The sequence below is a fragment of the Cotesia typhae genome, unplaced genomic scaffold, assembly GCF_013202065.1.
Source record: "Cotesia typhae breed Kobodo isofemale line unplaced genomic scaffold, CoteBio_Ctyphae contig_20, whole genome shotgun sequence".
Taxonomy (NCBI): Eukaryota; Metazoa; Arthropoda; class Insecta; order Hymenoptera; family Braconidae; genus Cotesia; species Cotesia typhae.
In genome coordinates, this window is record NW_027423725.1 from 2,174,820 (window position 1) to 2,187,560 (window position 12,741).

Genomic DNA, 12,741 nt, shown 5'->3' on the forward strand with positions numbered 1-12,741 from the left:
TGAAAACAGATTGAAATAAAAAAGTTTTGGGTGATTAAAATTTTTTTTATAAATTTTTGGAGAAAAATTAGTAAATTTTGATACTTGATCAACGATATGGAACCAATGCGATAATTTTCAATTTTGTAAAAAAAAAAAATAGAGTAATTAAAAAAAAAATTAGTCAATTTATAGAATTTTTAAAATTGCGCTCAACTTTATCAATTTTACAAAATAGTGAAAATTAAAAAAATTGTCAATAAAAATTATAAGAAATTTATTATTCGTGGATTTATTATTATAAAATCAATTAAAAACTTACTACACGTTGATAATGTATCGGTATAAGTAAATTTTATTCACAATCGAAAAAATTCGTCACTTTATTTTCAACGGCCAGGAATAAATCAACACTATTTTTTATACTATTTTCTTATTACCTATTACATTATTGACAAATCGTTGAATAAAAAAACGTATTCCGTTTAAAAATACCGATGAAATCAATTATTTGTTTATCGTAATAATGATTTAATAGTTTTCGAAAAACATTTATTGCAAGCGCATCAGATCATGACAGAGTATGTAGTTATTGCATTTAATAAACCAAGGTAAAATATGTGTAATATATGTATTTAATAGCAAACAGCTGATTACCTCGTGTTTGAAAGTACAAGTGAAAGAAGGTGGATATCTCAGGAAAAAGTAAAGGATATAATAAAACAATAAAAAAATTATAGATTAGAAATTCTATTAAAATAACAGTCTACTGATGCTGGTGAAACGGAAACACCTGTTCCTTGTAGATTTTAATATTAAGAAAATAATATCATACACAAGATTTTATTTATGAGTAAGTAATTTTTTTAATTTATATTTTTAAATTTTTCATTGATTTTTATCTCCTAAATACAAATATTGTTTTTTATTTTTAAGTTTTTAAATAATAAGAAGAATATAATTGGTGAAAATTTATTTATTGCATTGAAAATTTAGTTTTTGGTTTAATTTTAAGTTTTGAAAAGTTCAAAAAATAGATTTTGTTAAAACTTAATGACAGTCAGCAGACTATCAATTTTAATTAAAAAAAAAAAAACAATGAAATTTTTTTTACTCTTAATTTTTTTTCACTTTTAAAAATATATTTTTACAAAAAATTCCACAAATTTTATAAAAAAAAAAAAAAAAAAATATAAAAAAATAGTTACATCAAAATTTGAATTGAAATTTGTAGTTTTTTTTCTAAAACTAAAGCTGTAAAAAATGCATTTTTTAATGAAACTGAAATTAGCAGCTATCTGACAATTTTTAAAATTTTTATAATAAATAAATTTTAAAATTTCACTTGTAAATATTAAAAAAAAAAACGCAATTTACTAAAAATATTTTCTTGGTTTTAATTCATTTTTTGAATAATTTTATAATTTCTGAACTATTTTTTTAGCGCTTAATTTAAAAATTTTTCAATTTGCTGACAGTCTTCAAGAAATTCTTCAACATCTAAAATAATTGTCTAGTTAAAAAAAATTTTTTTTTCGTTAAAGTAATTAAAATAATTTTGAGCTAGCCTGTAAAAACATAAATATTAATTGAACTCGAAATAATTTCTTTTCCTATCAAATAAAATTTTATTAAAAATTTTTGTTCAGTGAATAAAAATAATTTATCCAACAATGATAAACAAAAATAAAAAAAAGCTTAAATCACAACCAAACATAAGATGACAATCAAAAATTATCTGGAAATAAAATAACGGAAAAATATGTAAAGAACCATATGTATATAAAAAAAATTACTAGTGTTTAAAAGTGAGGTCATACACCCACATCAGGTGTTCCTTACTCTTTACCCATACATTAACGCCTACTTTTTTTCTTCATTATAATTTTTTCCCTGCCACTGAGCAATCCACAACCGCGCATTCACTACACGACTCTTATTTTGAGTTCCCAGCGTTACCTTCTTCACAGTGAAGTTAATTCTGTAGTCAAGTATCTATTAAACCGATTAATTTATATTTTTATTTCAGCTGTCCATAAACGCCGGCACAATCATGATAAATTTATCAAAAGAAAATTATATATCGTTCATGGTTGTTATTTATTTAATTACCAATGTGTGTGCTAGTGATATTTATAAAAACATAAATTTGCCGGCAAATCATTTGAAATATTACTTCAACTCACTTCCGATTATTGCACGGGAATATCAACATGATCCGGCGTGTCCTTATAAGGTAATCATTTTTTTATTTTTTTGAGTAATCAATTCAAATTATTTGATTTTTAATAACTAAAAGTTATAAATTATTTTTTTCATAATTTTAAAGAAGAAATAATAGTTGTTTTTCTTCTTTAAAGAAATTGTGAAACACTTTATGAAATAATTAAAATAATGAATATTTTAAAAGGGGAATTACCTTTCAAGGAGTGAAAAATCATAAAGTGTGAAATTTGTTATTTTTTTAACTAAAATAAAACAATTAGTTTAATTATTTTACTTTTGATAAATAACTAAGTTTTAATTATTTAAAAAAATAAATTTTGAAAATTCAAGTGATTAATTTTTTATATTAAAAGTAATTTATTAACTAATTAACATTAATTAGCTACTTGCAATCGCTATTTGACTGTTGAGTCACATAGTTTAATTATATAGACAATAAAACTCTATTTAAAATTTTTTTCAATTAATTATTCAAATAATTAATATCTTTTTCAAAGGAACATTTAAATGAAAAAGCTTGTTGGGGATATGAAGATAATTGCAAGCAAGAAAATGCATTCTCAATTCCACATTGCCCAGGTGATCACAAAGGATGGGTATCAAGTAAAAAAGCACAAATAGATACATTTTATTCGCAAGGAGATTTTGGATATGTCAGAGATCAACGAAATGAAATGACGCTACTGTGCGAGCCGTTTTTCAAGGTTCAATTTCAGTTCGTTTAATCAAATAATCACCGGCTGAAATTAACTAGTTAAAATTAATTTTCTTTCAGGAGGATTCATCATTAGAATGTTCAGAACATTTAAGATTTTGTCGGGGAAGAAATATAATGATTAATTTCACGGATCTGACCCACAGAAAAGAGCCTATAAGATACGCGATGGATGTTTTAAAGGAAGGGCAAATCGGTGGTTACTGCAAGTAATTATTTGGTATTCTATTAATTAAACAAATTTGTTGACATTTTGACATAAGTTTCTAATTTATAGATTAAACGAAAAAAAACTGCAAGAGAATGCGGATCATATTAGCGCTTTACAATCTTGGGGGCCGGAGTTGCGTTATTTTCGTAAATTACCACGTCGGCCAATTGTCGAAGACGACTGTGATATAGTTATTGAAAAGCCTACTTATATTATGAAGATTGATGCAAGTAAGTGTTTTATTTAGGTGATAATTTATAATTTATAATTAATCAATTAAAGAAGTCTTCTTAATTTACGTTTGCACTTTTTATTGCAGCAGTCAATTTGTATCATCATTTCTGTGATTTTTTTAACCTTTATGCGTCGCTACATGTTAATAATACTCACCCATCGACTTTTAGTACTGATAATCATATTTTGATATGGGAAAGTTACAAGTAAGCCGATTATTTAATATTTATTTTTCCTAAAGACTGATTTATGATACTTTTTAGGTTTTTCAGTTAATTGGCTATAAAGTCTACACTGCTCGTGCAAAAAAAATTCTGATTCAGAATTTTAATGAAGATTTATTAATATTTAAGATACATTTTATACATAAAGTATTTTTAAGTCTTAATTAAAATTCTGAAGCAGGATTGGAAGTTCTACAGGCGTGTTAATTTCTATCTACAATTCAATTTCAAATTCGATTGATCTGAAAACTAATTTACGTTTATGTCAAAATATTAATTTCAATATTAAATTCATATTGAATCAAATTTTTTTTTGTACGGGTGAGAAAAAAAATACTTTTATTAAGAAAATTTTCTTGATACAAGAATTTATGTTCATGAAAATTTTCAAGAATATATATTCTTAGCTGAAGAACTTGTTAAATTGATTGAAATAATTTTTACTTAATTTAAATAAAGCTATTCTCTTGTTTATCGATTATCCAAAGATAAATATTAATGTTCTTCTCTTCAGAAATTAATAATTAATAATTTTAGAATATTTAATCGTCATCGAGTTTCTTGAACCAAGAAATTGTTAATTGATTAAAAGTATTTTTTTTTCTCAGTGCCAATTAACTGAAAAATCTAGTTACTCAATAATGGTAGTTTTTTTTATTGTATAATTAGATATTTAAGAAGAAATAGATTGATCCAGTTTATTCATGAAATCAACTAACAATTAAATAGTTATTAAAAATTGAAAAAAACTAATAAATATTTGAGTTCACTGATAAAAAAATTAACTTGGTTCAAAAAAAATTTCTTGACCGAAGAATATTATTTTAAAGAATTTAACATTCAACTTAATTCGATAATTTCTTGATTCAAAGCAAAGAAATTCTTCAAATTAATTTTTTTCGTTAAAGAATTTTTCTCAGTTAATTTTTTGTCAGTGTATGAGTCCTAGAAAATTTTAAATTATACATTATTGCTGTATCTTCACACACAGTTAGATCTCGTCAATAATTGGATCTGCTTTTATCTAATTGTTTAGATCCAGTTATAAATGAATCAGATTTAATCATTTTAATTTAATTTAACTCATTAAATTCAAAACGTCAAATATTTTAAAATTTCAGTTACCATTCAGCATTTCAAGATACTTTTGAAGCGTTTACCAAAAATTCTTTGTGGGATTTAAAAACATTCCGTGGTAACACAGTTTGTTTCAAAAATTTGGTTTTGCCATTATTACCACGTATGATTTTCGGCCTTTTTTATAATACTCCTTTAGTAAGTATCTTTTTTTTTTTTTTGGTAATTATTTACAAGTGTTAAATTTATTTTTTTTTTTGATCAAATCAATAATTTTTTTTCTTAAATTGTTCGTTTTTTTTATGTACTTTTCAAAAAAATCTATCAAAAACATAAAAAAAAGATAAAATAGAAATTTTATCCAAAAACATCTAGAGCCAAAATTTTTTCCAACTTTTAAAGGCAAAAAAACTATCGAAATTTTTATTTCTTTTTTTCACGACATTTTTGATCATAAATGCGCCGTAAAAAAAAAAGAAGAAAAAAAAATTTGAAAATGTTAATTTTTCACCTAGTTATGGCCCAAAATGGGATTGACCCCACTTGTAAATAATTCCTTCTTTTTTTTAAATAAATTAAAAAAATACAACTTATAGTTTGATTAATCAATTTTTTTAGATCTACGGCTGTGAAAAAAGTGGATTATTCAAAGCATTTAGCGAACATATATTACACAGACTGAAAATTCCAATGTATCAACGTAAAGACAATAAAATTCATGTTACATTATTGAGTCGGGATACAAGATATAGAAGAATATTGAACGAAGATGAACTTGTCGCCGGGTTGAAAAAGAATACTAATTACAAAGTTAAAAGAGTAAGTCGACTATCAAACTTTTTCTTCAATTATATATTGAGAGAAAAATTCTTTCGACAAAAATGGGCATTGCTGTGACAAGAAATAAAATTTTTTCAAATTCTCAACAAATTAATTTCTTATTACAATGCTCATTTTTTTCAAGAGAAATTTTTTCTCTCAGTGATACTTAAATTTAACAATGTAAATTATTGGTTAAAACTTTATTGTTCCATCAGGTTGTTTATAATCGAGAAGTACCTTTTAAAAAACAGCTGGAAATAACTCGTAATTCCGATGTCTTCATTGGAATCCATGGAGCTGGACTGACGCATGCGTTGTTTTTACCTGATTGGGCTGCAGTATTTGAAATGTAATTTTTTTTTTTTGTAAATTTCAAATTCTGACTTTTCTTCTCATAAAATAACGAACATTTTTATAGATATAATTGTGAAGATGCTAGTTGTTACAAAGATTTGGCTCGATTACGTGGAGTAAAATATTTCACTTGGGAAGACGATGAGAAATTGATGCAGCAAGATCCTGTAAGTAAAACTTTTCAACATTACTTTTGTACTTTTTAAATCTACACAGAAAAAAAGGTTTACTTGAGTCATGAAAATATTTTTCTTCCTAATTATTTTCTTGAGCGAAAAAAAATTTTTTTTTACTGTGTAACCTTAGTTTAAACAAAGCAAAAAATAACTTAAATATCAAAAATTTAAAGTTACTTTAATTTATAAATTTACAGGGCAATCATCCAGATGGTGGAGCGCATGCAAAATTCACAAACTACAGCTTCAACGTAACAGAATTTCTGCGCATCGTATCTTTAGCCGCAGACTCAGTTACCAGTAATCCGGATTACAAAAAGTTCCTCAGCTCCCAAACTTGCTTAAAGCCGCCAAAAGTCGAATTATGACATTAGCTTTCCAAAATAAATAAATTAAAAATTAAAATAAGTAATTTAAAGTTACCTAATAACAAACATTCTCTTTATTTTTATACAAATACAGTCAATTTTTCACACAACACAATTTATTTTTTAACAAGCATAATGTTTACAATTTTAATTTAATATTATAACGATAAAGTATCAAAACACTAAAAATACAAATGGCGACATACGAGCAAATAAGAAAAATCGCATTGTACTCGTCGACATACAAAGTCTTAATTCTCAAATTAACAATTCCAGTTAACAAATTTGAGATTAAAAAGAAGATAAGTCCGTTATAATTAACAGCTTGGAAGATAGTCGGACATTTGAGGTTAATTTCTTCGCTAATATTTTTGTTAGAACAATCATTCATAAATTTATCATCAAATTTAATATTCTTTCTTTTCTTCTTAGCCGAATCTTTACTTTTATCAGCTTCCTTGCTGCTGTCAGTCACAGTAAAGATCAAAATATCAATCAGTATCTCAACAAGTAACAATAACGTCAACAAAATGGTACTAAGTGTAACAACCCATGCGCAGTAGCCAAAATTGGCCATGCGTCGGGAAACTCCAAACAGCCAATTGTTCAAAATGGCCAATCCGCACGCCTGTGGCGCTATAATCGACAATTTAACACACAGAACCATCGCTTTTGTGTATTCAAACGATACTTTTCTTCCGAACAACATCATATTTACTCCAAATCGCTTCATGAGCCCATAATTACCATTATTATCTTCACTGTTATCATAAGTCGAGTAAATTAACCGTCCCAGCGCAATTCCAATTAGGTACAAGCCAACATAACCTGGAACTGATACAATACCTTCGCGATTAGCTGATACGAAATCATTCCGCGGAGTGTCGCCCAGCAACCATTCCTTCAAGCCTTTTGTGTTTAATGCGTACTCGTGCATTACCAGTATCCACAGACCAGATATCAACGCAAATCGCGAGCTAATAGCGCTCGTTATTGTGCTAATAAATATTTTAACAAACGCCAATGTTAAAAAAAAGTTCCAATGGACGCCGTATTCTGAAACATGCTTCTGGTAATCGGAATACTCGACTGCTAAAATTCGCCCGATACCTAAAATTAGTAGTGGCGCGGTATCCTTTGTACATTTCTTCGCATTTAGCGCAAACTTTCGGATTACTCTCAAATGTTTATTGCTATTGTTGCTGTTAGATGTAAAGTCTTTTGTTTGAGGAGATACTATTGCATTGGCGATAATAAACATTCCTACGCCTGCGTCCATCAAACTATATCCGTAAATTTCTGTTTTAGCAAATTTTCGCGGGAAAATTTTAAAATCAACCGCTAAAATACAAATACAAGTTAATATGTTTGTTAGCGCTCGAAAATTTGTAAGAAAATTTTTTCTTCCGCTGTTTTTACAATTGTTTAAATTATTATTAATATTTACAGACAATTTGCTACGAAATTTGTAAATTATTGAGTAATTAATTACAATTGAAATTATTATTACTAAAGTTAGTATTAGAGTGTAGTCTGACAAAATTGTCAGGCTTAAAATGGATGGAATTATTGTGATAATAAATTCTACTATTGGTAAAAAATTACGAACTACTTTATTATTTATTAACGTTTTGTTACTCAGTACCGATGTGATTGTTGATAAAAAAAGAATAGTCAGTATACTTGGCAAATTAACGATTATTATTTCCTGCGGCGCGCTCCCGCCAAGATTTGAAATGAACTCCTGTTGCGCGCGCCGGTAGCGCTGCTCGTCTTCGTCAGTTATTGATCTCATTTTTTGTGCAGACCAAGACACTGTAGGTTAAGCTTGTTTTATTTTTTTAATTTTTTTTATCACTTATTTAGTTTACGCACTTTTTTGTAATAAATTACAATTGTTGATAAGATTCTATTTACTGTTTTTGATTATTTTTTATTATTTTTCTAAAATTGTCAGTTATTTTTATGGAAAACACGACAAGTTGAAACGCGTGTTTACCTTTTGGCTTTGTTGATTGGTAACTGGCGCCGACAATTAGTTTTTTAAGAACTAGCTTTTGATTTGGGGATTTTTTCGATTACTTATACATTTTGGCGTATAAATCCGAATCGAATTTTTTTGCAGGTTGAACTTGGAACACTGATGAAAGAAATTGTGTTAGATTGGCGTTTTTGGATTTCAAAAGTTAAAAATGGGAAAATTGATTGAAAAATTGAGACCACTGAGTTTAACAGATTATTTCGGGCACAAAAATGTCGTTGGCAAGGATACTTTGCTGGGAAAAATGTTAGAGAAGAAGGAAATTAGTAGCATGATTTTATGGGGACCAACTGGATGCGGAAAGGTATTTTTAAATATTATTATCTATATAGTTAAGAGAATAAGAAAATTTTTGTCTCCGGCGCATTTATATGATATAATGATTTTTTAAAATTGAATTTAGTCTTGACCTGAATTTATTATGCCTTTTTAATGTTTCGAAATCTTAAATATTCTGAACATTCTGATGATGAATAGTCCGGGAAGAAAATTAATTTAAATTAGTTAATTTCAATCGGTAATAATTGAATTAGTAATGATTTACAAGTGGGGTCAACCCCATTATGGACCACAACTAGGTAAAAAATTAACATTTTCAATTTTTTTTTATTCCGTTTATTTTGATGGCGCATTTATGATAAAAAATGTCTTGAAAGAAGAAAATAGAGATTTCGATAGCTTTTTTGCCTTTAAATGTTGGCTCTCATGTTTTTGGATAAAATTTCTATTTTATCTTTTTTTTTTTTATGTTATAGATATCTTTTTTTTGAAAAGTACACAAAAAAACGAACAATTTAATAAAAAAAGAAAAAAGTTGAAAATTATAATTTTCTAAAGAATTTATAAATTTTTTTGAAAATTTGTTAAAATTGTGATGATCAACTTTTTCTTATAAACTGTTCATTTTTTACGTATTTTTCAACAAAAAAAATATACCAATAAAATCAAATAGAAATTTCGTTCAAAAAAGTGAAATTAAAAATGCTTGACCCCACTTATAAATATTTACCATTTAGTTAAACAAACTAATATGATCCTCATTCTCTTGCAGTTTTTTTTTTCGTTTAATCTATAAATTAGAAACTTATGTTAAAATGTCAACAAATTTGTTTAATAAATAGAATACCAAATAATTACTTGCAGTAACCACCGATTTGCCCTTCCTTTAAAACATCCATCGCGTATCTTATAGGCTCTTTTCTGTGGGTCAGATCCGTGAAATTAATCATTACATTTCTTCCCCGGCAAAATCTTAAATGTTCTGAACATTTTAATGATGAATCCTCCTGAAAGAAAATTAATTTTAATTAGTTAATTTCAGCCGGTGATTATTTGATTAAACGAACTGAAATTAAACCTTGAAAAACGGCTCGCACAGTAGCGTCATTTCATTTCGTTGATCTCTGACATATCCAAAATCTCCTTGCGAATAAAATGTATCTATTTGTGCTTTTTTACTTGATACCCATCCTTTGTGATCACCTGGGCAATGTGGAATTGAGAATGCATTTTCTTGCTTGCAATTATCTTCATATCCCCAACAAGCTTTTTCATTTAAATGTTCCTTTGAAAAAGATATCAATTATTTGAATAATTAATTGAAAAAAATTTTAAATAGAGTTTTATTGTCTATATAATTGAAAGAATAAAGAAAATTTTGTCTCCGGCGTATTCGTGTGATAAAATAAGTGTTTTATTTAAAATAATGACTGCAGGTTGCTAGTTTATTATTCAATAATTATTAAACTCAGCATGAAAAAGATCAAATCGTATAAAATTAAACATGTACTTTTGATTATCAATTATTTTATTTTTTTTATAATTGAAAAAAATTTTTTTACAGACTTCTTTGGCCAACATAATTGCCAACATGAACTCCAACAATTCATGTTTCATAAAACTATCAGCAACAGCATGCGGCATAGGTGACATCAGAAGGGCATTAGAAACAGCGTCTGATGCCAAGAAAAAATCTACGCACTCTTCAGGTTCAATAATAGTCTTCATGGATGAAATCAATCGCTTCAATAAATTGCAACAAGACATTTTCTTGCCACACATCGAAGCCGGAACATTTACACTGATCGGAGCGACGACTGAGAATCCATCATTTAGCTTAAACTCAGCTTTGATGAGCCGCTGCCGGGTTTTCAAATTCGACAAATTAACATCCGATGACCTTCAAAGTATCATTTGTCGCTCGTTAGCGTTAATCAATAATAAAATCCACCTTGTAGACAGTAAATTTACAGAGCGAACTGACATTGAATCTGGTTGTTGTTATCCAGAATATGCCATCGATGATGATGCCTTGAAGTGGTTAGCAGAGTTGTCTGATGGCGATGCAAGGATCGCTCTTAATACCGTGGAACTGATGGTCAAGTTATCTGAAGATTCCAAGGCTCAGATTAATTTTTCTTTGCAGAATGTCAAGACGAACATCCAGAGAGCGTACTTGTTGTCTGTAAAAGAATGTGATCAGAACAAAGATTTGGTTTCAGCCATGCACAAATCGATCAGAGCTGGCAATTCTAATGCTGCCTTGTATTGGCTTGCTAGATTGATGGCTGCTCGGGAAGATCCGGTTTTTATTGGGAAAAGATTGATTCGGATCGCTAATGAAGATGTCGATATCTCCGATCCTCATACTCTCGGTATGTTAATTATCTAATTCATGGTAATTTATTTTAAAATAATGGCTGCCCAATTTTAAAACACAGTAATTGCAAAATTTTTATACTCTTTATTATTATTTTTAAATTATTTTTTTAAATATTTATATTCAAGTATTTTTTATTCATAAATCAAATTTTTTATCAATTTGGCGCGAAAACTTTTTTTTAATAAGAAAAATTTTTAAAAATCTTCAAATTATTAGTTAGTGTGATTTGAAATTGGGCAGCCAATAAATTGAACGGATGTTTGATAATTGATTGATAATTATTGTTATTTTGTAATATTTATTTTTGTTCATTTAATTTTAGATACTGCTGTACATACAATGAACGCTTGTCAAATGATTGGCATGCCAGAGTGTGACGTAATGTTGGGACAGTGTGTTCTTTATTTATGTAAAGCGAAGAAAATTAAATTTATCGAGAGGTTTGATAGTGCCGAAGAATATGTTGGTGGTAATTAATTTTTAGGAATTGTATTTATTTTTTATAAGAATTTTTTATTGAGGCCAGAAGGAAAGTTACTTATGAATTTTGTCATGAATGAAAAATGAGCCAGAAATGGATTGCAGAAGAGGCAAGAAGAAATTTTTAATGATTTTTTTTTATTTTTATACTTAGAAATAGAATTTAATTTATTAAAAATAATTTTGATGAGAAATAATTGTTACATATTTTATAGAAAAATTTGTTTTTAAAAAAAATGAAAATGTATATAGTTTTGTACTGGATTAAATTATTATATTATTGCTCTAACCAGCTCTCAATTCTTCTATAATCAATTTAAATCAGGATGTAAAACTGACGTTTCGTCAGTTTTATTTTGACATCATCAGACACCTATATGTTTACAAACAAATAAATAATTAACAATTTTCAAGTCAAATTAAAAACTCAATACAATGTATATTTTTCAAGTTTTATACTGAAAAAAAATTTTGGATTGGAAACAAAATTATGTTTTTAAATATACGTCAATTTTTTGAAAATAAGAGTGATTTAATCAAATTTTCTTGAATGAGTTTTTAATTAATTTCAAAAATTTTGACCCTACTCATAGAAATTCATATAAATATAATAAAATTGAGTTTTTTTTCTTTTTTTTTTTTAATTTGAAGAAATATATAAAAATATCTTTTTTATATTTTTAATGAATTTATAAATGAAAAAAAATTTTGATTTGAAAAACAATTTAGCAATCAACAGTAAAAAAAAATTTATTTTATTTTAGTCAAATATAAAAAAATAATTTAATAAATTTTATTATTTCTCAGAAATTTTATATTGTGTTTTTAATAATTGTACAATTTTTATCAATTTTAGAAATGGAAATTTATTTATGAATTTTTTGATTTAATTACTTATCGGAAACTACTTTTAATAAAAATTATGACATTAAACTTAACTGTCACTTAACAATTTTTTAAATTTCTTTAAATGAAGTTTTGTTATAGAAAATTATTTTTAAAAAATTGCATTTTTAATTTATTAAAATTTCTACAAATCCACTTTTTCAAATTTTTTTTTGCCATAATTTAGTTATTAATGAAAATTAATTGAGCAGATATTTAATAATTTTAATAATTCTTCCAATAAATGAATTACTGCATTAAAAAAATGGACATTTAAAAACTTGTAT

General features: G+C 26.6%; 3 protein-coding genes across 3 annotated transcripts; 2 read left to right on the forward strand and 1 right to left on the reverse strand.

The window, feature by feature from the left end:
• The first annotated feature begins 440 nt into the window (after window positions 1-440).
• On the forward strand, window positions 441-6,495 carry Eogt (EGF-domain O-GlcNAc transferase). The gene is made up of 11 exons (XM_074259139.1): window positions 441-832; window positions 2,009-2,215; window positions 2,703-2,909; window positions 2,981-3,129; window positions 3,198-3,361; window positions 3,451-3,571; window positions 4,711-4,864; window positions 5,285-5,485; window positions 5,704-5,837; window positions 5,907-6,009; window positions 6,216-6,495. Exons 2-11 carry the CDS (start codon window positions 2,033-2,035, stop codon window positions 6,384-6,386), a joined length of 1,587 nt encoding a protein of 528 aa, XP_074115240.1. The 5' UTR covers window positions 441-832; window positions 2,009-2,032; the 3' UTR covers window positions 6,387-6,495.
• A 16-nt stretch (window positions 6,496-6,511) lies between these two features.
• LOC141537932 (uncharacterized) lies at window positions 6,512-8,391 on the reverse strand. The gene has a single exon (XM_074259138.1). It carries the CDS (start codon window positions 8,179-8,181, stop codon window positions 6,526-6,528), a length of 1,656 nt encoding a protein of 551 aa, XP_074115239.1. The 5' UTR covers window positions 8,182-8,391; the 3' UTR covers window positions 6,512-6,525.
• A 67-nt stretch (window positions 8,392-8,458) lies between these two features.
• LOC141537934 (ATPase WRNIP1) lies at window positions 8,459-11,858 on the forward strand. Its single transcript, XM_074259140.1, has 3 exons — window positions 8,459-8,731; window positions 10,271-11,081; window positions 11,412-11,858. Exons 1-3 carry the CDS (start codon window positions 8,579-8,581, stop codon window positions 11,564-11,566), a joined length of 1,119 nt encoding a protein of 372 aa, XP_074115241.1. The 5' UTR covers window positions 8,459-8,578; the 3' UTR covers window positions 11,567-11,858.
• The last annotated feature ends 883 nt before the right edge of the window (window positions 11,859-12,741 follow it).